Source organism: Leucoraja erinacea, chromosome 11 (genome assembly GCF_028641065.1).
Source record: "Leucoraja erinacea ecotype New England chromosome 11, Leri_hhj_1, whole genome shotgun sequence".
NCBI lineage: Eukaryota > Metazoa > Chordata > Chondrichthyes > Rajiformes > Rajidae > Leucoraja > Leucoraja erinaceus.
Window position 1 is genome coordinate 3,240,671 of NC_073387.1, and position 25,345 is coordinate 3,266,015.

General features: G+C 42.7%; 1 protein-coding gene across 1 annotated transcript in view; it reads right to left on the reverse strand.

Annotated features, from left to right (window-relative positions):
• Positions 1–3,348, reverse strand: part of LOC129701417 (eukaryotic peptide chain release factor subunit 1) — a 47,880-nt gene extending 44,532 nt beyond the window's left edge. The window contains exon 1 of the mRNA XM_055642573.1: positions 3,076–3,348. Within this exon, the coding sequence (XP_055498548.1) occupies positions 3,076–3,161 (86 nt within the window). The 5' untranslated portion in view covers positions 3,162–3,348. The remainder of the gene's footprint in view (positions 1–3,075) is intronic.
• Between the last annotated feature and the right edge of the window lie 21,997 nt (positions 3,349–25,345).

Genomic DNA, 25,345 nt, shown 5'->3' on the forward strand with positions numbered 1-25,345 from the left:
ATGGATGCTTATTACCTGGGTAACATGCAAAACAGTTTGTCTCTGAATCTTGATAGATGGGAGTTTAAAAAAAACCCAAAGAAAATCCCAAGTTTAGTTTGAATTAAACATTCATAATTTACCATTTTCCACGGTATTTCAGGTCATAACATTTTTCAGAGCGGTTGCAAAAATTGTCACTGAAACACCAGAGGTGGTCCAGAGGCATTTCCAGGCTACACGGCACAATGCATGGGTAAGAGTTAATCATAGCAGTATGATGTTTGTGTGGTTTATAAACACTAGCATAGAGCAGCTGGGTTGAAAAGCTTGTTTGTGTTGTAAACCGGACGCAAGGTCACCTTCCATCCAAAGCAGCAGAGCCCAAATATATATTTTTAAGTTTATCCTAACAATTCACTCCTCTCACCAACATTGATCTGACTTGTCACTTTTCTGACTATTCCTTCGAAGTTTGAATATCTTCACAGATGGGAACAGGATTTTTAAACAAAATCATCATTAGCAGATCCTGATTCAGTTTGTACTTTACTGTTTTGGCTACAGAGTATTCTGATTAACTTTGAAGTGACAATTATCAAAGCAATAATGAACAATTTCACCAAAAGCATTTTGGCAACTAACAAGCTAGTGAAAAATAATGAGAACCCTTTGCTGGACTGCTCAGAATTCAGTGGCAGAAAATTGCATGTGGAATAAATAACCTGCTTTTGCTTGGAGCAGCATTTTATCACAGGGAAATTACAGTAACTGAATAAGATATAGCAATGTACATTCCTTTTGCTAAAATTCCTCAGCCTAAACACAAGCCTAATGCCTCCAACCATGCGTGTAAAATTTCCAAATGGTTTCACAAGAAACAAAAACAATAGCCATACTTCACAGTTCAATTCCTCGTCCTCACCCAATTTACTTTGTGTCAGCAATTGTGGACGGACAAAAAACTCGAGTTCTGTCCTTTTGGAAATGATGGCTATGTAATAGACAGGGTAAAGTAAGTTTCATGGTTAACTAAGTAGTTGCCAAAAGGCATGCGCCCTTCATCTCGAAAATGCAAAGAACACCAGGTAATCATGACATATCCTATAGGACTCAATATTCAATTTAAACCATAATGGTTGAATTCTGCAAGGAAAACCACAACAATCTGATCCGAATAGAAGAGTAATAAAAGCATTCATGTTAATTAATAAATCAAAGTGTAGATTAAGATCAATTTAATCAAAGGGTATGATATGAGCGAACAAGGACTTCTCTTGGTATTTCTAAATTTGAGGTATCAGCTTTAGATCAACTACATTGCCACTGCTACAAACCCAGGGCTTTGCTGACTCAAACCTTCCTTTGGTGAAGCATTAAATGAAATTTAAGCTTAGTCGCAATTCAAAAATCTGCTTCCTCATACCCTAAATTTTCCATGGTCTTCTTCTGCCATCAGTATAATCATCTTTAACCCTAGAATGTTCCAAGAACTTGGCTCTCCTGAAATGTTGACTTCCTTTTCCATGTACCTTGAATTTCCACCACCAACAACTGTCCAAGTGATAAATACATCCTCTGCTCAGCATTAGAGGAACCAAAGCATTCAGAACTATGTGCAATACATGTCAAAGTGCAATTTCTGTCTTATCAAACTAGTGTCACACCTGAATAGTTCTTTGTGCTGTGCAAAATTGAGTAATACTAGAAGTCACAGGTCCACATGGTAACAAATTACAGATACCATCTATTGCTAATTCTGTCTAGTAATAACACACATTCTGAATAGACGTGTTACACAATCCCATGAAAAGAAATAGAAAATGGCACCCAAAGGCCCTGACATGCTGAATCTGTGTTATCCACAACTTTAAATGGGAAAATAATTTACATCTGCATCAATTACTCGTTTTACTTATTCTGAAGGCATTATTCAATGCACACTAAAAAAGTAAGTTAACACCAGCACCTACACTCAGCAACTCAATGATTAGCCAAATTAAATTACGGCAGTAAGCAATGTACAGGACATTTCACCCAACCAATATTTACAATACTCCCCAGTTTTGTGTAATACACATGTCAACTTCAATAGTATGAGGGCTAACAATTGTAAATCTGGACTTTCTGATCTCTCTGCCTTACTGCTTTGACAGTTTCATGAAATACAACACAACAAATATTGTCTTACAAGAGTCAACACTAACTCTTCCAATCTGGCAGGAGTGTGCGCTGCCTGCATTTCCCCAGATGGGTTGTCCAATTCCTTTAAATAATTAAAATTGTTATTACTTATAGATTAATAAGTTATGAACAATGTCACATCACAGCATATATTGTAAACCCCGTTAGTTTCCCAAAGTTGTAATGTCTCATACCGCCCCACCCTACAATATGATACCATTTCTTCAGGCTTGATAACCACAACTGTGTAAAGCTTGGGGAGTCACTGGGGTACACGAGCTATTCGTGATCAGCAAGTGGTCCCGATCACTTCCTTCAAAAAGAACAGGTCGAGGGCTGAGACCTCACCCTTTGAATACCAAAGGTAGAGATCACTTCCTTCAAAAAGAACAGGTCGAGGGCTGAGACCTCACCCTTTGAATACCAAAGGTAGTTAATGGAAACTACACCCATGGTTTCGGTTTATCCATTCCACAAAGCACAAATCTTTCACGATGTATTTGTTCTGCGTACTCAATCGTCTTCATTTGACATTTTCTCAGCTGGAGCAAGATTTAAGTGTGTGTGAGTAAAAAAACGTGCAACCAGTAACGTGCAATGCCTGCATTTCGATAGTTTCGAAACACGAGCAGCACGTTGACGGCTGGCAACATATGTTTCGACAAGTAGATAAGAACAAAGGTGACTGGGTCCCGAATGAAGTTGGCGCAAGGTAGCAGCTCTCACTCAGACCCATTTTAAAACAACTGGTTGCAATGGTGACCATCCATCCCTCCTCCCTCCCTCCACCCTTCCCGCCTCCTTGCCCCACGTCCCAGCTTTGCGGAGGGCAGGGGGGACGGCGCGGATGGCTGGGGCCGGGGCTGCCTGCCTGCCTGCCCCCCCAGTGCGGCTCGACGAGGGTGCGCTCACCCTCTGGCGGCCTCCAGGCTTTTGATGAGTTTCTTGATCTTCCAGATCTCCACGTTCCTGTCGGCTGCGGTCGGGTCGTCCGCCATTTTATTCAGGTGGTGCGGCTGCTCCAGCGGGGAGAGAGAGAGAGAGAGAGAGACGGGGAGTGAGAGACTGGCTCCCCTCACACACAATCACTCACACACAGACACACAGACCGCCACCGAGCGTGCCGCAGCAGAGTGGGCCCCCGAGCCCCGGCTTGGCCGCTTCTCCCCCCTCGCTCCGGCTCCAGCTCCGGCCCCGCTCCCCCGCCCCTGACGTCAGGCACCGGCTCAGCGTGTGCGACAACCGCGCATGCATGGATCGCCCAACGTCACCGCCAGCAACCCCCCCGCCCATTCGCCACACCCGCCACCCGCCCGACCTCCCACCAACACCCTCCCCCATTGGCTCTGGTTCGCTCCCCCAACGGGCCTGCGCCAACAGCAGGAAGTGGGCGGAGGGTGATCCTGAGCATCATGGGAGTTGTAGTTCCCCCACCTGTTTCCATTCTCCCGCTGTTGAAGAAGGAACCGCAGATGCTGGAAGATCGAAGGTAGACAAAAGCAAAGATTATAGAGGATCTTTGGACAAAAGTGTTGGAGAAACTCAGCGGGTGCAGCAGCATCTATGGAGCGAAGGATATAGCCAACGTTTCGGGCCGAAAAATGTAAAACTTGTAACTGATGCAGACCTAAATTATTTCCCCATTTAAAGTTGTGGATAATACAGATTCAGCAGGTCAGGGCCTTTGTGTGCCATTTTCTATTCCTTTTCATGGGATTGTGTAACATGTCTATTCAGAATGTGTGTTATTACTAGACAGAATTAGCAATAGAGTGAACTACACTATGGTATCTGTAATTTGTCACCACGTGGACCTGTGACTTCTAGTATTACTCAATATTGCACCGCACAAATCAGATTCAGATTCAATTTTAATTGTCATTGTCAGTGTACAGTACAGAGACAACGAAATGCATTAACTATTCAGGTGTGATATTAGTTTGATAAGACAGAAATTGCACTTGGACATGTATTGCACATACTTCTGAATGTGTTGGTTCCTCTATTGTCCCAAAATGCTTGGGCAGAAACGTTGCCCATTTCCTTCGCTCTATAGATGCTGCTGCACCCACTGAGTTTCTCCAGCACTTTTGTCTACCTTCCATGCTCCCGCTTCCTGGTTGTCATGTTCCGCAGTTGAAAGCGACATCCCTTGCTCCCTCTCCCCCAAAGCACAACAGAGACAGAGTCTCCCCCCTAGTCCTCACCTTCTACCGCATCAACCGTCGCATACAGCACATAATCCTCCAAATCTTCCGCCACCTCCAACGGGATCCCACCATTAGCCACGTTCTCCCATCACCACCCCTTTCCGCCTTACGTAGAGACCGTTCCCTCCGCAACTCCCAGGTTGACTCATCCTTTCCCACCCAAACCACCCCCTCCCCAGGTACCTTCCCCTGCAGCCGTAGAAGATGCAACACGTGTCCCCGTACCTCCTCCCTCCACTCTGTCCAGGGACCCCAACAGTCCTTTCAGGTTAGGCAGGGGTTCACTTGCACCTCCTCCAACCTCATCTACTGTATCTGTTGTTCAGGATGTGGACTCTTGTACATTGGCAAGACCAAACGCAGACTGGGCGATCATTTAGTGGAACACCTACCTGATCTCCCAGTTGGTGGACACTTAAATTCTCCTTCCCATTCCTATAATGACCTTTCTGTCCTCGGCCTCCTCCATTGTCAGAGTGAGGCTAAACGCAAATTGGAGGAACAGCATCTCATATTTCGCTTGGGCAGCTTACAGCCCAGTGGATTTTGATTTCTCTCACTTCAGGTATCCCTGGCATTCTCTTTCTCTATCCCTCCCCCACCCAAGTCGTTTCTTATTTTCCCCCTACAAACAGCATACAATGGCCTGTTTCCTTTATCAATGTTACTTTTTTGCAAATCTTTCAATCTTTGTTGTTAATCTCTCCACATCACTGTCTATATCTCTTGTTTCCCTTATTCCTAACCAATCTGAAGAAGGGTCTCGAACCGAAACATCATCCGTTTCTTCTCACCAGAGATGCTGCCTGTCCTGCTGTTACTCCAGCTTTTCGTGTCGATCTCCATTTTAAACCAGCATCTGCAGTTCCTTCTTACACATTACATTATTGGTGTTGCAAAAGCACTTCTCTTCTTCCCCACCCCACCCCCCCCCCCCATTGTCTTGTTGCCAAACCATGCTACCTGCTATAGAATCCTACCTGTTATAGAAATATATATAATATATATGCTTGCCATGTTCAATTAATAATTTGAAATAATTATTTATACTAACTCAGCCAGCAAGACACAGAATTATCACCTAAAATAAAAGCACAATGAACGTTGTAAAAAGTCTTTGTGAGCAAGCCAGAGTTATGCAACACGGCAACAGGCTCTTTGGCTCAACACATCCATGCCAACCATGGCCTTCAGATAATAGGTTCATTTTAGATTAGTGAAGTAACCGAGTTGAATATCACCCTGAGCTGAGAAGTTTGTTTAGATGTGCTGAGAGATTTTTTTTCAGATTGCATGACAGTCTTTGCGCTATACTGCTGTTTTATTTTAATCTTTCTCATTATTGTTGTATTTATCACTACCATAAACTAGGTATGTTACAAAACTTACCTTCAGCGGCGCTGCAGTTCTGCCACTGGCCGTTTGCGCGCCTTTGAGAGGGGGCGGGTTTAAAATGCGTTTTTTCTGTTCAAATCGATCTTTGTCAGGCTGTTTAGTTGCTGAAGAAAAATCGCTCCAACTGCCGTTATATCAAGTTTATTAAAATTAGCGCTGGATAATTTGATAGCAGGAGTAAAATTAAAATCGTCTTCTAATGCCGTGAACGCTGACAACGGGACGGATCTCACGTACGGGACAGCTAAAGGTAAGCTGTTTATTTTACACTAGACCAAGTGCAGACCCGTTGGGTCTGTTCCCCCAACGTGCAGTTGTGGGGGGGGGGGGGGGCGGGCGTCACACACACACTAACTATTCCCCCCCCCCGCACACGTTAATCACCCCCTCTTGATATTATATTAATATTATTAATATGCTCCTTTTACCCCATAACCACCCAATCTACTGACGCGAGGAGAGGAGGGGGGGGGGGGAGGAGAGGGGGGGAGAGGGGGGGGGGGGGGAGAGAGGAGGGGAGGGGGGGGGAGAGGAGGAAGGGGGGTGAGAGAGGAAGGGGGGAGGGGGGGGGGGGGAGAAGGGGGGAGAGAGGGGGGAGGGGGGGGGGGAGGAGAAGAGAAGGGGGGGCAGAGGGGTGGGAGGAGAGGGGGGGAGGGGGGGGGAGGGAGGGACAGAGGGGGGGGAAGAGGGGGGGAGGAGAGGGGGGGAGGAGGAGGAGAGGGCGGGCGGTGATGGGGAGAGGGGAGGGGAGAGAGAAGGGGAGAGAGAAAGGGGGAGAGAAAGAGGGGAGAGAGAAAAGGAGGTAGGGAGAGGGAGAGAGAGGCAGAGGGAGACGAGGAGGGAGAGAGAGAGGAGGGGGGAGAGGGGGGGGGGGAGAGAGAGACAGAGGAGGGGGGGGAGAGAGAGGACGGGGGGTGCCTTTTTTTCCTGCCGCTATGGGGTTTAAATTCACTGCAAACCGCAACGTTCCAAACAATCGCGTTCCACAAAATCCCACTCGCAAGATGATTTAAATGGCCATTAATTTACGGGAATGAAACACTAAATTCCTTCCATTTGGCCTATAAATTCATGACAATGAGATTTAAAAACCATGTTATATTGTGAATTCTTGTGTGAATGTTATTTGGACACTTAGGCTATTTTAAAAATGTTAACCTTTTCTTAAGAAATGGATAGATGTTTAGATCTAGTAATTGAATTTTGTAATTAGATACAATTAGGTAACTAACTAATTATATGCTTCAATTTCAGGTAATCCAAGTAAGATTGTTTCATATTTGTTTCAGAATGCTTCAATCTATAATAACTGAAAATTTATTTCAGTTCTCTTAATTTTTAAGAAAGTTAACTGTCCTTGATCACAGCTTTTGAGTTAAGTCAATGGAAAAGCAATAGGAACAAGATGCTAATTTCCGAGTATGAAAATGGCCATAACTTTTTAAATACTGAAGATATGAAAGTGAATTAGGTGTCAAATTAAACTTATTTTTATGCTTTATCTGATGGGATAAATTGCAGCTTTGATTTTTAAATCTCAAAATTTTGTAACATTGCTGCATAAACTGTTCATCAGCTTCATGTGAAATGTATAATATATATGAAGCATTAACAGGGAAGATGGTCAACTTTATTTCTCAGGGTAGAACAATCAAAGGCTAGAGGGCATAGTTTTAAAGTGAGAGAGCAAAGATTAAATAGGATGTGCGAGGCAAGTATATTTACAGAGAGAGTGGTGGGTGCCTGGAGAGCTGGTGGTGGCAGACACAATGAGGCATTTAAATGCTTTTAGATGAGCACATGGATTTGCAAGGAATTGAAGGCTATAACATACAGGCAGAGGAGGTAGACAAAAATGCTTGAGAAACTCAGCAGGTGAGGCAGCATCTATGGAGCGAAGGAATAGGCGTCATTTCGGGTCAAGACCCTTTTTCAGTCCGAAACGTTGCCTGTTCCTTCGCTCCATAGATGCTGCCTCACCCGCTGAGTTTCTCCAGCATTTTTGTCTACAATCGTTTTTTCCAGCATCTGCAGTTCCTTCTTAAACATACAGACAGAGATTAGTTTAACATGGCATCTTGTGGGCCAAAGGGCCTGTTTTTCTGCAGAACTGTTCTAAGAACATGGAATTTCATTGCACCCGGTATATATGACAATAAACAAAATGTGTACGAAGGAACTGCAAATGCTGGTTTAAACCGAAGATAGACACAAAAAGCTGGAGTAACTCAACGGGTCAGATAGCATCTCTGGAGAAAAGGAATGGGTGATGTTTCGGGTCGAGACCCTTCTTCAGTCGCGACCCAAAACATCACCTATTCCTTTTCTCCAGATATACTATCTGACCATCTGAGTTACTCCAGCTTTTTGTGCCTATTGACATTAAACAAATCTAATTATCTTGATGCCCCAGGAGAGAAATTTTTAAATGTGTGAATGTTATCCCTATCCACCACAGTAGTAGGTGTGGTATTTGCTTGGGCGAGGGTAGGGTGGGGCCTCAACTCCTGTTCTCCTGAAACAGACACTTAAACAAAATTTCAGAGCAAAGACAAGCAGCATTGCAAATGTCTTTCCAATGAACCAGTCAAAATGTTTGAAAGATGCATGAACACTGAGCGTTAAAGAAACCTAAACTATATTGAGCATGATTTTACATGGATAAAACGTCTGCTGAATACCAGTAGAATAAATGAGAAATTATTGTGGGCTCCATGATACATCCAATCTTCAAATCCTTTTATTCTGCTTGATGAAAAATATGAAACAACCTCGTGCTTCCTCCATGATGTTAGGCCCCGACACGAGGGAGAACAAAGAAGGGAAGAGATTGAACTTTTTTTCGCCTTCCATCGCAGTGAGAAATGTGGAGGAGTCACTGTGGTGCTTGTTTATGTTAAGATGTATTTTGTGTGTTCTGTTGCTTTTTATTGGTAAGACTGTATGGCAAATCAAATTCCTTGTATGTTGCAAAACATACTCGGCTAATAAAGTATAATTATGATGATGATTATGATAAAGCAGATATTAAACTGCAAATTTGGGGAAATGCTGACAGAGCATTGTTTTTTCATATTTGAAAGATGATTTTGAGGCAATTTATGTCACTTGTTTAGTCTGACATCGTAAGTACACTGACATTAGAAAAAACTGACACTGAAAGATGCTCTGTAACTCCAACTCTTGCTTTCTTTGTTTGTTGTCTTGCTTTGGCTATTTCCAAATGCTTGAATGTCACAAGCATTGTGATTAGTTATTGTAATTTGCAAGATCAATGTGGTTACCATTTTTCTATAACCTTTCAGTTCTCCAAAAGATGGTCAGGTTTATGGCTGTCTAGAAGTATTCATTTTACTTTATTTCCATAATTCTGACATGGATCTTGACCAAATGTGTTCAACTCCTTACTCCTCACTAAAAACATTATTCTCGCCTAATTTTGTTTACCAAAACACGAGGATTAATGTAGACTTTAGTGTAAATCCAAGGTATACAAACTGCAATATAAACATAGTTCCAATATTTAAATGAAGTTATTGAGCATTCTGGACAAAAGGGGAGCAGACAAAATAGATTGGTTGTGAGGGCCCTTGCAGTCTTTTAATCTGCCAACTCCCTGTGACAAAAAATGGCTAATTCCCCTGGAACCAGATGTGAAGTAATCACAATAGGTAGACTGACAGAGACACAAGAGACTGCACATGATATAATCTGTCGGCAAACTGGAGGAACAACACTTCATATTCAGGCTGGGAAGTCAATAACCCAATAATGCAAAGACTATATTCTCCAATTTCAGGTAATCCGTCCCCGTTCCTATCTCTCTCCTATCCACCAACGCCCACCTAAACACCCATTTCTTTCCAAACCTCTAACCAGCTCCCTGTTACCCAGTTACTTTTCCCTTCGCCCCCACCTGATTCCATCTATCATCCATACTCTCAACCCACTTGGTCCACCATTCCTCCTCTCACTGCTCCCTTCTGCCCACTATCCCTCCCTTTTCTAGTTCCACGAATCAACTTTTATTATCAGATATCATCACCTGCTGCCAGTGTCTCCTCATCACTGCCACCCTTTCCTCTCACATTGGCCTTTCAAATCCTTCTCACCAGGATCCACCTGTCACTTGACAGCTCCTGTCTCACCGCTTTCCCTGTGTAGTAAGGAACAGCAGATGCTGGTTCCTTGCACCTCCTCCAACCTCATGTACTGTATCTGCTGTTCCATGTGTGGACTCCTCTATATCGGCGAGACCAAGCGCAGGCTCAGCAATTGTTTCGCTGAACATCTCTGCTCAGTCCGCCTAAACCTATCCGATCTCCCGGTTACTAAACACTAAGTCCCCCTCCCATTCCCACACTGACCTCTCTGTCCTTCCCTCTTCCATTGTCAGAGGTCCAGTACAAATTGGAAAAACAACACCTCATATTTCGCTTGGGAAGCTTACACCCCAGCAGTATGAATATTGACTTCTCTAACTTCAAGTAACCCTTGCTTTCCCTCTCTCTCCATTCCTCCCCCTTCCCGGTTCTCCGACCAGTCTGACTGTCCCTGATTACATTTTATCCGTGTGCTTTGTTGTCACCTTCTCCTAGCTAACACATTTTTCCTTGATCCCCTTTGATGTCTTGTTCTCACATCTTACACTTCCTTATCTCTGTCTCCCCACCCCCTGACTTTCAGTCTGAAGAAGGGTCTCAAACCGAAACGTCGCCCATTTCTTCTATCCAGAGATGCTGCCTTGTCCCACTGAATTACTCCAGCATTTTGTGTCTATCACAGCTTTCCCTCATCTCTTTACACCTCCAAACGTCTCAACCCCAAACATCAACCATCCCTTTGCCTCCATAGATGCTGTCTGACCCATATGTTTTGTGTTCCTATAAAACTGCAGATGCTGATTATCTGAAACAAAAATAGAATGCTGGAAAATTACAACAGATCAAGCAGCATCTACTGATAGACAATGAGAGAATAACTCTGTATCTCTCTCCACAGATACAGCCAGACTTGCTAAGTATCTCCACCATTCTCTGTTATTGTTTATGGAGAATTGGGCCGGGCAGCATTGAGAAAGAATGAGTTTGCTGTTTCCCCCATTCATTATAGTTCCAACATAATGGTTCCTTGCACTTCCTCCAACCTCATCTACTGTATCTGCTGTCCAGGTATGGACTCCTATATATTGGCGAGACCGATATTGGTGACACACGAAATAAAGCCAAATGGCCACTACAGGCAGATCTGGCAAACTGGTCATAAGAGAAGAATATTGGAAAATATCGTTAAAAAATACATAGAAGAAACTAAATTCTATATTAGTTTTTGTTTTTATGATATCAAAGATCCTGATCACATTCATCTACTGTCCTTTCCCCCTAAAACCAATGTAATCAGGAACATGGGAAACAACGGACTGCAGATGTTATCCTCTTGAGCAGAAAACAAACTACTAGAAAAACGTAGCAGGTCAGACAGCATCTGTGGAGAGAAATGGACAGACGATTCTGGTTGGGAATATATTTTGGTTCCCAACTAGAAATGTCATCTATCCATTTCCTTCTACAAATATTGTCTGACCTCAATGAGTTTGCCCAGCAGTTTAAAAAATGGAATACTGACATTACTAAATGGATGTGAAAGAGAATAGAATACTACAGTGTTGGCAAGTTCCGATCTATCATTTTATCTACATTGGTTTCTATTGACTGCCAAACTGTCAGCAGCTCATTTTTTTTAAATTATCTTCCTTATTTTCAAAGTCCTCTACCTTTCTTGCTTCAAATTATATCCAGATCCGAATGGCGACACTTCTGTGCTTTTCCAGTTATAATCTACATGTAACAAAGTTTTCACTGAGTCTGGCCTCTAAATTATGGAATTCCATTCCTTAACCTCTTCATGTCTCTCTCCCCCTTTCAGACATCCCTATAATCCAATACTTTCATAATTTTTTGATGCAACATACTTGTAGCATTCAGAAGAATTTGAATTCATCCTTGCATATCTGGAAACCTATATCCCAATGTGACAAAGGATGACAGATTAGCTGAGATCGTGGTAGAGGTGGGCCACGTTACAAGAGGTGGACAGAGGCAAATATTTTGATGGGATGGGCAAAAAATAGGTTTGACTCAAGACAACACAAAATGCCACGTTTGTGGTGCAACATAACTGGAAATTAACCGTTTCAGAACTGGGTGAGGGGTGTGGAAAGATATGAAGTAGGTATATCCCTTTTCTTTTATTTTCTTTCTTTTTCCTTTTTTTTACATCTTTATGGGTTCTTTCTCTATATCCTTCCACAAACTATCAAGTGTTAACTCCTGGAGTGGTACTCCATGGGGTTTACACATCATTACTTTTCTTACTCTTTTCTTTTCTCTCTTTTCCTTTCTTTTGTTATTTCTCTATTGTTAAATTTAAAACAAGAAGTTGTACACAAAATGTATTATGTTATATGCCATGGTTTATACTACTGTACATTGCTTCTAATAAAAATATGAATAAAAAAAAAAAAAGAATACTAAGGTTGTGAATAGTTCACACCGATCAGAGAATTTTCCATCAGTGCAAGCAGAATGAACTCAATGTCAAGTACAGCTGATAACTTTCTTTCCTTATCCAAGAACAGAGAACAAAAATGGCAACCCAACTGGAGTTATCATCAGTTAGCATCAAGTTAATATCAAGCCCAACACAGGATAAAACATTAACCCGTCTTCCTAACATCAGGTTTACATCTACTATGCTTTTTATCTTGTAAGGGACCTCACTGAACATAAACATGACCTCACAGTGGTCACTGTGATGCTATTCCTCTATAACATCCCCAGATGCACAGAAATGATCATTGTCTTTTTGGCAATGAGCCAAAACTCACCTCTACAAAGTTGCTTCCTTGGCACTTTGAAAATTTTACCTTAGAAAATGAGTCTTCTCAATTTTCAAATCAGCTGGCAGTGAGCCAAACAAACGTTGCTGCTTCAGTGGACTTTACGCACAGTTGTTCCCCTCAAACATAAAAGTCATGCCGACTTGACCTTTTTGAGAATATCGGGTGCTCCTCACCACTGACATTTATATTAACTCCAGTGATAGGTTGACATCCTAGTATACTTCATGGCTGCTTATACCGGGACAACACACATTGAAAACTAAGAGATTGTGATATCATCTCTACAGAATAATAGTCACATGATTGGCAGTGGTAATTAAGTTGAATTTTAAATTTGGAAAATTTTATTGGCGATAGGATTAACCCTTCATTAGGTGTAAATGGCATGTCAGCAATAACAACTAGCATTTATATCATTCCTTCTAAGGACATGATCATAAAATAATGAACTGAAGAACTGTTCAGATGCACCACCAAATGTTTGGTCAGGGTTAAGAAGGCTGACAAAAAAAAGATGTAGGGAGGGAATTTCAGATGATTTACCCAAGGCAGTTAACCAACAATGTTAGGGCACTAAACATCCAGGAGCATTGACATATGGTGGCTCAATAGACCCAGAGACCTTCCAGGGCAGGGAAGAGAAAGAAGGGTTTCAATTAGAGCAGAACAGAAAAATGAGAATTAAAAACTAGAAACAATTGAATATGACAGCTGATAAACATGGTACAAGGGATGCAAATAAAAGTTTAAACAAATACTGAACATACTCAGTGTTTCAGGCAGCATCTGTATCAGAGAATTTCTAATGAGGTTACAGATCGATGGCCATCACTAGAACCAACCACAAACTGAAAAGGCTGGTAATTTATAATTGTTGAATGGTGGGTCCTGAAGATCGTAATATTGTGCAAATGAATAAGAGTGACAGAGCTTAAAAGAACTAAATATTGACCGGGCTCAGAGATAGAAGACTGGCTTGGTTAACGATTACATAACCAAATCCAGAAATGAAACATGCATGCATGAAGTCTAAGATGGGCTGAAATGGGCCCAGAAACAAGAACGGAAACAGAGGTGGAAGCAGATGGCGAACTCAGTCCATGATTGAATAAACTAAGACAAACTGCTGAAAATTGTTATGACATCTGGGGTGAACCTCAGAATAATAAAGGGAAAATTGGGTACCTACAAATCAATGATTTTTCAATAAACAAGGAAATAGGGTAAATGAATGGGCGAGGATATGGCAAATGAAATGATATATGGAAAACGTGGTCACTCATTTTGATGGCAAAAATAGAAAATAATTGATGATCAGAAGCTGGGTTTCCTTGAATACAAACCACTCAAAATTAACATGCAGGTACAGCAATTCGGAAGGCAAGTCGGATGGATGGTGGCTTTTATTGCAAAAGGAATTTGAGTACAAGTATAAATATGAATGACCAGGATTCTGTGTGATAGTACAGAGGCAACATTCAGAGCACTCTGCACAGGTTTGACCTCCTTATTTGAGCAAGACAAAGGGAATATAACAAATGTACGGTTGATTTCACAAAAGGGGCTGGCGGTGTTATCCCATTGGGAAGGATTAAACAGAGTGTACATTGGGGATTAGGTGACTTTATTCACATACTCAAAGTTCTTAGTGGGTGTGATGGGGTAGATCATGTTAATCAGGCTGGGCTGGCTCGAACAGAGGATTCTCAAAATAAGACAAAGGCCATTCCAAGCTGAGGTGATGAGATGTCTTCACCAAGAAGGTGGAGAATACCTGGAACGTTCTGCCAAAGGTGCTGGATTGAAACAGATAAGATAGTGGCATTTAAGAGGCTTTTGGATATACATCCCACAGCGAATGGAAGGATATGGGTTATGTGTAGATAAGTGATGGTCTTAGCTGTACTGTTCTATTTTAAAGTGCGGTCAAAGATCAGCCATGATCTTAATTAATGGTGGAGCAAATGCAAGAGGCTAAATGGCCACATAGGCTTTCCCTTGATTTTACAATAGCACCCCCAACATGTATCACCAAATATCCTAAAACATAATGCATGCAAGGGACACAATCTGTTCAATCCAACCTCAAGGTTAGTGTTTTTGTGGATTTAAGCCCCATTCCTGTAACATTGGTACATTATTGGCGCAGTTGAGTATTGAAAAAATGTGGTCAGTGCCACAGATGAGATGATATACCGTGAGCTCATTCTTCATATCCCATGGTACTATTCAAAGGATATAAGCAACATTCACCTGCTGTCATTGGCAACTTTTCTCTCTCAACCTACACAACAGAAAAACAGGACGTATTGTTATGTATTCCATTAATTCTTTGGAGAATTTGTTGCACGCATATCAATTCATTTCAAAAACAACATTTCATAAAATCTGACTGCCTGTAAAATGCTGCAGCATTGACTAATTAATAAACTGTACAAATAAATAACCAAAATTAATACATTTGGGTTTTCTTTTTAATTTGGGTTTTATCTACGACAGTAGATTTTTTTAAAATTCAACATTCTTGTTACAATTGCGGATTTTTCTTCCGATGTATTTCCCCACTGGAAAATTGGAGTAAATTTAAATGTATTTAAAATTAACTTTAGAAAATGAAAATGTTTGAGTGCTTCACAGATGTTTCAAAAGGAATGCAACAGAACGTAGACATATAGAAAACATGTATTGATATTATCTCGAATGGGCCAAAACATAAATGACCCTGGTGTAGATCCTGGGACTTTCAAAAAGCATTGACAATGGGCCAGGATAAAATGCTCTCTGACGGTTAGATGATGCAACTTTCAAAAGGCGGGTTTTCATGATGCACATATTGATTAGCAGCTCTGACAACCAATCAGAGAAATTAGGAACCTAACCTGAGCTTCCATGCCTCTGGGAACAAGGAAAACATGCAAAGGATTCAAATGAAGACTGAAAGATTTGATGAAAAATAAATAGTTACAGAAACTTGAGCACCCTGCAGAAAAGGTCTGTGAGGGGATAGTTACCAGAGAAGAGACAATAATTTTTATAATAGTATGCCAACACATTGATAGCCAACAAGTAGCAACTATTTATGTAGGAAGGAACTGCAGATGCTCGCTTAAACCGAAGATAGACACAAAAAGCTGTAGTAACTCAGTGGGTCAGACAGTATTTTGGGAGAAAAGTAATATGGTTATGGGGAGAAGGCAGGATAATGGGGTTAGGGAGAGATAGATCAGCTATGATTGAATGGCGGAGTAGACTTGATGGGCCGAATTATACTCCCATCACTTATGATCTTATGAATAGGTGATGTTTTGGGTCAAGACCCTTCTTCAGAGTGAGATTCAGGGGAAAGGGAAAGGAGAGATATAGACGGTGATGTAGAGAGATATAGAACAAGAATGAAAGATATGCAAAAAAGTAACAATGAAAAAGGAAACAGGACATTGTTAGCTGTGGCCTCAGTGAGAATGAGTACAGGCAATGAGACTCAACAAGATGACTTTGAAGCTCGTACGACTTGTATCGGGGAGGGATACATAGAGAGGTGTCAGAGTGAGGCCAAATGTAAATTGGAGAAATAGAAATAGAAATATCCATCTCATATTTCGCTTGGGTAGCTTACAACCCAGTGGTATCAATATTGATTTATTTAACTTCAAATAACCCTTGCATTATGTTTACATATTCTGTTTTGCTGCAGCACGTAAGAATTTTATTGTCCTTTCTGGGACACATGACAATAAAACTCTCTTGACTCATGTCCTCTCTCTCCATCCTTCCACCACCCAAGTCCTTTTTCCTATTCTCCAGAGATGCTGTCTGACCCGCTGAGTTATTGCAGCTTTTTGCGTCTATCTTAAGTAGCATCCATTTATTACAATATCTTTGGTAGTATTATTTACTAATTAAATTAATTGAGGCAGGAGGTCTTAAAACTCATCTCTGTTCATGATGCACCAGTAACTTGGCGGGAATGTTTATGCACTCACAAGTTTTATTGTGTCATTGGCAGAGCTAACATTTATTGCCTTTGAACAAATAGCGCTGTGAGTCGGCTGCTTGCCTCCAGCGGGTTTGTTGTTTTGACTTTTTTTGTTTTTTTAGTATGTCCAAAAGTATGTCTTAGTGTTTCTCTGTATGTCTTGTGTGGGGGGTGGTGGAGGGGGAATAGAGGGAAACCGTTTTCAGGCGCCTACCACGACGGAGAGACTCCTTATCGCTTCTTCGTCCCCCTCCTCACAGCCTTACAACTGGTTTGGTGCAGCCTTACCCGGAGTCGGACCAGAGCTTCAGCGGCGGCGCAGCGGGGAGTTTAACATCGCGGACCCCCTTGCCAGGGGTCGTAGGAGAAGAGCTCTGACCGCTGGCCTGCGGCCTACAACATCTTGGAGCCTCGGTCTGTGGAGCGTTTGGCGGCGGTCGTGGAACGGGCGATCCCTCGCCGGGGGTCGCCGGAGAAGAGCTCCGACCGCCGGCCTGCGGTCTACAACATCTGGAAGCGGCGGTCTCCGGTAAGGGGGTGGCCTATTTGGGTGCTTTGGGGTGTGCTCGACCTGTCCTGACGTCGGCGTTCCGACCATCCCGACCAGAGGGCCTGAACATCGGGCCGTCCGTAGTGGCGACTACGGAGGGTCAGGGCCCCGAGCACGGATTAACAAGGGAAGAGCAGGAGGACTGTCTGAACTGTATTGCCTTCCGCCACAGTGAAGAATGCTATGGTGGATGTCTGTTGAATCATGTTGTGTATTATGTCCTTTTTTAATTGCAACACTGCATGGTAAATTAATGTCACTGCACCTTATGGTGCACATGACAAATAAATTTGAACTTGAACAGAGTTAATTTGCAGAGCCATTTCAGTGGGATGTTTAAAGAAAATCCACATAGCGTTGAGGGCCTGGAACCACGTAAGTAAGAATAATTGATTTCCTTTCGCAAGGTGTATTGGTTAACTAAAGGAATTTTATAATATTCCAGGAATTTTGTGGTATCATTACTGATAGTAATCTTTTCCTTAATTCCTGGTGGATTTCCTTTAAAACCACCAGTTACCATGGCGGTACTCGAACCTGTGTCGCAAGATCATTAGTCCAAGATTATAGATTGCTTATCAGGTAACATATTTAAAAGTAAAAGTCATTATAATCTTATTATCCTTTTCATAGACAGTAAAATTATTTAAAATGGAAGACCAAAAAGAACAAACTTTATAGGGATTTTCCACCTGGTTCACCCCCACCTCCATTCCCAAGTAGGTGTCTGTGAAGGATCATGAAAATAAACTGTTTATTTTTTAACTCTTTAAAGCTGGCATAAAGGAAGTGTCTTTTCAAGGCAAACAGTGGGAAGTTTGGAGTGGGGGACAAAACAATTAATATTAGGCTTTGATAGTTAAATCCGTAGCCCCAGCATGAATTAAACAAATCTGGAAAGATATTCCGATCTAAAAGAAAACAGGTTCTATTTCCAAAAGACTAGATAGAGGGGGAAAGGACTACTATTTTAGAAAAAAAAGACACAAAGAGCTGGAGTAACTCAGCAGGCCAGGCAGCATCTCTGGAGAACATTCATAAGTGGCATTTCAGGTCAGGTTCCTTTTTCAGTCTGAAGAAGGGTTCCGACTCGAAACGTCAGCTATCCATATTCTCCTGACCCACTGAGTTACTCCAGCACTTTCTTGTTAGAAACAGCATCTGCAGTTCCTTGTATCAGAAATTTTAGGTCAGATTTGCCAGTTATGGTCATCAGGCATCACGTGGAGCAAATTGAAGGCGATGATGTTTAAATCAGCAAGTAGAGATTCAAGTTATCAGCAGGTAAAATGGATTAACTCAATTCCAGATGCCAGGAAGAATGGCTAAGACCTCTGGTGAAGGAGGCTCATTAATCTGACAGCACAACAACTAATACCATTGCCCAGGGGAAGGCAATGAGAAATCTCTAACCAGCCAATACGAATAATAAGGTGGTATCAGTTGTGGGAAAATTACTCACTCCAATCACAAGCACAAACATATTCAATCAACTGGCAATCTAATACTATTAACGACAGCTCTCCAGTGAATATGATTCTAAATTAGTCCATTAGAAAATTAAGTCAATCCCAGACACCAATCTCAGTGATAAATTGATAATCAGCACTCAGTTTAACACAGGCCTTGTGACATAATTGATGTGGCTTTGTAGCCTTCCTCATTTATTTCTTAGTTAACCAAAGCTAATTACTAGCATATCCTAGGTTTATGTCATGACTAAATAAAATTCTGCAGCTAATACACAACTTGCTGTCTCTTATTTTATCTGTCAATAAGAGGGTTGATTGAATCACCATGCAGCTTGGAGATTTTCATTATGGACTGGGAAATAAAGATCAAAATTAAAATAAACCAAACCGATGGACGAGATATTTCAGCAAGGCACCTTCCACTTAGCAGTTAGCTTAATTTAGAGATACACTGAGACCACACCGAACGGTGGTCTCCACATATTAACACTATCCTACACACATTAGGGACAATTTACATTTATACCAAGCCAATTAACCAAGAAACCTGTATGTTTTTGGAGATCTCGGAGGGAACCCACGCGGTCACGGGGAGAAAGTACAGCACCCGTAGTGGGGATGGAACATGGGACTCCAGCGCTGTAAGCACTGTAAGACAGCAACTCTACCGCTGCGCCACCAACACCATTTCCGAATGAAGTGAAGGTGTTAAGGATGTCTTATTCATTTCCATGGATTGATGGGGTACCAATCACATTGTTGGGAAATTACCTCTTTCGGTCTTTTCTATGACCTGTATATTCACACAATGATTTGTTCAACTACTTTTTTGCCTTTGCTGAAATTCTGCAATAAACAAAAAAAATTTTTGTTACCTCAATTTTCTTATAGTCAATGTACTTATTAACATTTCTATGATTTCCTGTATATAAAAACACACAATAGCAGAGGACATTTGTTCAACATACTTTTTTGCACAGCATTCGAAAATGCTGAAACATTTCTGCAAATAAACGTAAAAAATTTATTCCAGATTGGGAAATTTAACATTTAATCAATTTGCACTGGAAACCAACTTATAGTCGGGTTTCCTTATGCAAAAGGAGCGGCCTCCAACAGGAAGAGAACATTTCCACTCGGGAAAATGGAAGCGCTGCTGCTGCTATACTGTTTTGCTGCTGCTTGCTGCTGCTGAACTAAAAACTAGACTCTGTGCCCACGGCACTAACAGAGGACGGCACTTTCATCATGGGGGAAGTGACCACTGCATCAAGTACTGTGATCTGGAGATCACAGCGGGGGCTCAACATCAAATGCACCAGAAATACTTTTCACACATTTAGCCGGGGGCTATGAAATGATGCAGTGGAAGATAAGTTTATTTTCTCACAGCCATGTGATTGGGAAATTTTGTGTTCATGAAATGGCTGCACACACATTCTGATTTGCAGCCTTGTATAATAATACTTTACAGATGTATGCAAACTATTGAGAAAATTAAGGCTTTGGAAGCAAGATCGTACAGCTTAAGAGATAGACTGTTAATTTCTTGAAGATAGACACAACATGCTGGAGTAACTGGACAGGAGCATCTCTGGAGCGAAGGAACGGGTGACATTTCGGATCGAGGCCCTTCTTCAGACTGTGTGTCAGGGGAGAGGGAAACTAGATATGTAAAGGTACAAAGAGCATGTAAGGAGTAAAGGACAGATCAAAGTAGATGATAATCAAGGAAATGTACAAGGGTTCATTGTTTCCTGAGAGGAAGGTGACAACGAGGCAGACAAACAGTAAAATTAATCAGGAGGACAGTGAAACGAGTAGGTGAACTAGGGTGGGGAAGGGATGGAGAGAGAGGGAAAGTTAGAAAAATGAATATTCATACCGCTGGGTTCTAAGCTGCCCAAGTGAAATATGAGGTGTTGTTCCTCCAATTTGCATTGAGCCTCACTCTGACAGTGGAGGGGGCCCAGGACAGAAAGGTCAACATGGAAATGGGAGGGGGGGTTAAAGTGTCTAGCAACCGAGAGATCGCGTAGGCCCAGGCGGACTGAGCGAGGTGTTCAGAGAAACGATCGCCCAGTCTACGCTTGGTTTCGGTGATATGTATAGTCCACACCTAGAACAGCAGATGTAGTAGATGAGGTTGGAGGAGGTGTAAGTGAACCTCTGCCTCAACTGAAAGGAATTTCTAGATATTGCTTTGTGCCTGTAAATTTCTCATTTTATTATCTGTACTGTTGAATTGTATGTGTTCACTGATAGAAAACTTTCCTTGTACTCCACCTTATTATCTGGCTACGTTAACATTATCCCAACTGAACTCAGCTGCTGCACCATACAGAACAATGGAATCCCAATAAATGATTGTGGCCGAGTTAATCCATCTCCACCCTGTCAAGAACAAGATCTATCAGGTCGCAGAAAAAGGACAATAGTATTAATCAGGACATAAAGTGCTGGAGTAACTCAGCAGGTCAGGTAGGTTCTCTGGAGTACAGGGATATTTTACCAGTCTGAAGAATGGTCCCGACCCAAAATGTAACTTATCCATGTTCTCCAGAGATGCTGCCAGCACTTTGTGACTTGCCAAGATTGTAGATTGGCTATTTCATACTAGCCTATTATAGTGCTTGTTAGTAGTAGCTCCGCCTAGTATGTGCTTTATAGTATCGAGAGCCCGCTTACGTTGGTTAGTAACAGTAGCAGCTCGGAGCTGTAACATATGCAGAACCATGCTGTAAATGATTTAATAAACATGTGTTGTATCTTAATGTGTGTTCGAGTTGAATCATTACATGGTGTCCGACAGTGAGTCTTGCCCACTCCGTTCATGTTTATCGGGTTTTATTTTCTGTTGATCATTTTGTGGCCTTATTATCTCCATTATGGCAAATTTGTGTCGCCGTCCAAGCCCTCTGCTTTGATTTAGACATTGTTGAACGCTGGCAACTTTTCGAATGTGACTACACTCATTATGCTCGCATCGTTCATCGTAATGACCCCCCTGATGTGTGTGCATCTGTTTTGCTTAACCTGGCGGGACCTGAGGCAATGAATCGTGCCGACAACTTCACTTTTGCGCCTACTGTTTTGGATGACAACGGTCAGGTCCGTGTACCTGCTGAAACAATTGACGACCCAGTGGTTTTGCTCAATAAGTTCAGAGAGCTGTGTGATATGCCTTCAAACTATATTATTGAAAGAACCAAGTTCTATGCTCGTTTACAGCAGGTTGATGAACCTATTGAACGATTTATCAGCGAGCTGAAGGACATGGCTGCACGCTGTCGATTTTGTGATTTACGCGATGAACTTACCTGTGACAAATTGGTTAGTGGAATGCTTGCTAGAAAGCTGAGAGGTGAGCTTCTTCGAAATAGTGAATTAACCTTTGAACAAGCGGAACATGCCTGTCGTATTTCTGAGATAACTAGACTAAGTGGGACCCGTTGGGTCCCATGTTCACACAGGAGGGCTAGTCCCCCGACGCAATATTCCACCTCTTCACCAATTCCAATATTGGTGGCCAGTGGGGGGCTTTCTGGAGTGCTGGTATGGGTTCTTGGGGTGGCAGCTCAGTCCCTCAAGCCTGATCTGCTGGCAGTTCACTCACGGCTGATGGTCTGGCAGTAGACTCATGACTATTCCTTGAAATTCCATTTCAAGCAGGGTGCAAGGCCACCAAATTCTAATCCATGTTCCTACCATTTCAAGCAGGGTGTAAGGCCACCAAATTCAAGTGCAGTTTCTTACCACTATGAGCAGGGTGCAAGGACACCAAATTCAAGTGCAGAATTCAAGTGCAGTTTCATTCCACTTCAAGCAGGGTGCAAGGCAACCAAATTCAAGTGCAGTTTCATACCATTTCATGCAGGGTGAAACCACCATAAAACCACACAAAACACCAAACTCACAGTTCAGTAGACATTCAGTGTGTTCAGTTGATTCACAGCTCAGACAGTCGTGACCTCTCCCTCCCCCATCATGCAGAGACTTAGCCACACCCACACTTCCGGGTTTTATTACCCCTCCCCCTCCCACCGGAAAAGGTGTGGCTTTCATGGCGTGATTGACAGGAGAGAGATTCTCAACATTTTTTAAACACTAATAACACTTTTATTTTTCATTGATGGGAAGAATTCTCTGCACCTGCTCAGCAGAGGGGGGACTGAGTAAGATGGCCAAAATTCACAGCCGTAAGTGGTAGCGTTTTATCTAAAATCAATATACAGTGCAAACAGGAATGTAAGTGCATTTGCAGTAGTGCCTTTTAACTTCAAGCCATTGCACCCAAGCCACCATTTGCAATAAGTAGTGCCTTTCAACGTCAAGCCAAAGCACCCAAGCCACCATTTGCAGTAAGTAGTGCCTTTCAACTTAAGCCAAAGCACTCAAGCCACCTTTTGCAGTAAGTAGTGCCTTTCAACTTAAAGCCAAAGCACCCAAGCCACCACTTGCAGTAAGTAGTGCCTTTCAACTTTAAACCAAAGCTCCCAAGCCACCATTTGCAGTAAGTAGTGCCTTTCAACTTCAAGCCAAAGCACCCAAGCCACCATTTGCAGTAAGTAGTGCCTTTCAACTTCAGGCCAAAGCACCCAAACAATCATTTGCAGGCAGTGCCTTTTTACTTCAAACAACCCATATTTTCATTTTCAAACCACATGAAGGGGACTCACAGTTGTGTAAACATTTGTTCAGTGTTATTCAGAGCTCAGAGAGACGGGATTCTTGGCTTCATCTATCTTGCAGAGACTGAGTGAGGCACACCACTTCCTGGTTTTATAGTCCCTCCCCCTCCCTCCAGCAGGGGCAGCAGAGAGAATGGTGAATTTTTTTAAAACATTATTATCTCTGATTTGTCAGCGATGGGAAAAATCCTCCACACCCGTAAGGCGGAGGGGGGTTCTGAGCGTGGTGGCCAAAAATGACGGCCGTAGGTGGCGCCGTTCTGTCGGAAATCGCAGCACAGTCAAAAGCAGTCAAGATCAGAGTTTTAGTAATATAGGTAGATGTCTCCCCACACTGATTCTGTGCCTTTCAGTCCTCGCTCACAGCATAGCATTAATCTTACAGACTTCTCCTCTCGCAACCCCCGCACCGGGGCTGCTGCTCGTTGTCAAAATTGTAACTATTTCCATGCGAAGGGTCGACAGTTCTGTGTTGCCTACTTGAAAGCTTGCAATTTCTGTAAGGAATTAAACCATTTTACTTGATGCTGCCGTTCCCGTGTGACTCCTGCAGCCTCAAGGACAAGCCTGCACCTGCTTCAACATGAGCTCACTGATAATGACTTCCAAGAGTCTGAGTTATCATCCCCCGCCCCGCTCTCAGACAGTCCAGATACCAGTTCTGCCATTCACTCCCTCCTCCCTTTGTCTAACGAGCTACTTGACCCTGAAGTAACCATGTTTGTGAATAGCAGGCCTCTTTTCGCCAAGGTGGACACTGGCGCAAAATGCAACATCATCTCATTAAAGGAGTTTAAAAAAACTCGGAATGCTGAACGTACAGATATGGCCTCCGCAATGCTTTAGGCTTACGGGGGAGAAGTCCTGCACCCACTTGGAAAAGCTGATTTAAAGTGCACTGTAGATGAACAGACCCGCACCTTGCAGTTTTATATTGTCAAGGGAGATTCAGAGACTTTGCTCGGTATCAATGCATGCCACGACCTAGGCCTGGTTTACTTTCGATGCGCTGTCCACAAACTCTGCCTCACTGATGAGTCCACTCAGCAGCTACTCTCTAAAATTCACCTGTTTAACGATAAACTTGGCAAGTTGCCTTTCAAATGGTCCTGTGGTCCGAGCGCCACATTATGTCCCATATGTCATGCATGGCAGAGTACACACTGAACTCAAGCGCCTGGTCTCCATGGGTGTTATTGCTAAAGTCACTGACCCATCCGACTGGGTTTCCACTATGGTGGTTGCAACTAAGAAAAACAAGGAGGAGATCCGTGTGTGCATCAACCCCAGAGATCTTAACACTGCCATCAAACGGCCACATTACAGAAGAAGTCGCCGCACAGATTGGCAACGCAGCAGTATACTCTGTCCTGAATGCCAAAAGCTCTTTTTGGCAGATTCCACTAGACCCAGACTCGTCCAATCTCACTACGTTCGGCACCCCCTTTGGCCGCTACAAATTTCTAAGAATGCCCTTCGGCATCAACTCCGCTAGTGAGGTTTTCCAGCGCACTATGGAACATTGTTTGCAGAGTACCCATGCCCCATCATTGTTGATGATATTCTCGTCTATGGTCGCGACCTGGCTGAACATGACGCCAATGTGAAGAGAGTACTTGACCGTGCCAAAGACATTCAGCTTAAACTTAATCCCCTAAAGTGCAGGTTTCGAGCTCCAGAGGTTACTTACGTCGGACATGTTTTTACCAGCGGTGGTCTCAGACCAGACCCGCTGAAAACTGCAGCTATCAACAAAATGCCGGTTCCTAATGACACCGTGAGCATACAATGCTTCCTCGGTATGGTTAACTACCTGGGAAAATTTATTCCCAACCTCAGCAACATATCGGCCCCCCCTGCGACAACTGACACACAAGGACGCGGCATGGTCCTGGTACCTGCAGTACCAAAGAGCTTTCGACACTCTCACACTGCAGCTGGCTAGCGCACTTACCCTCGCCTACTTCGCTCTGGAGTTACCGGTAAC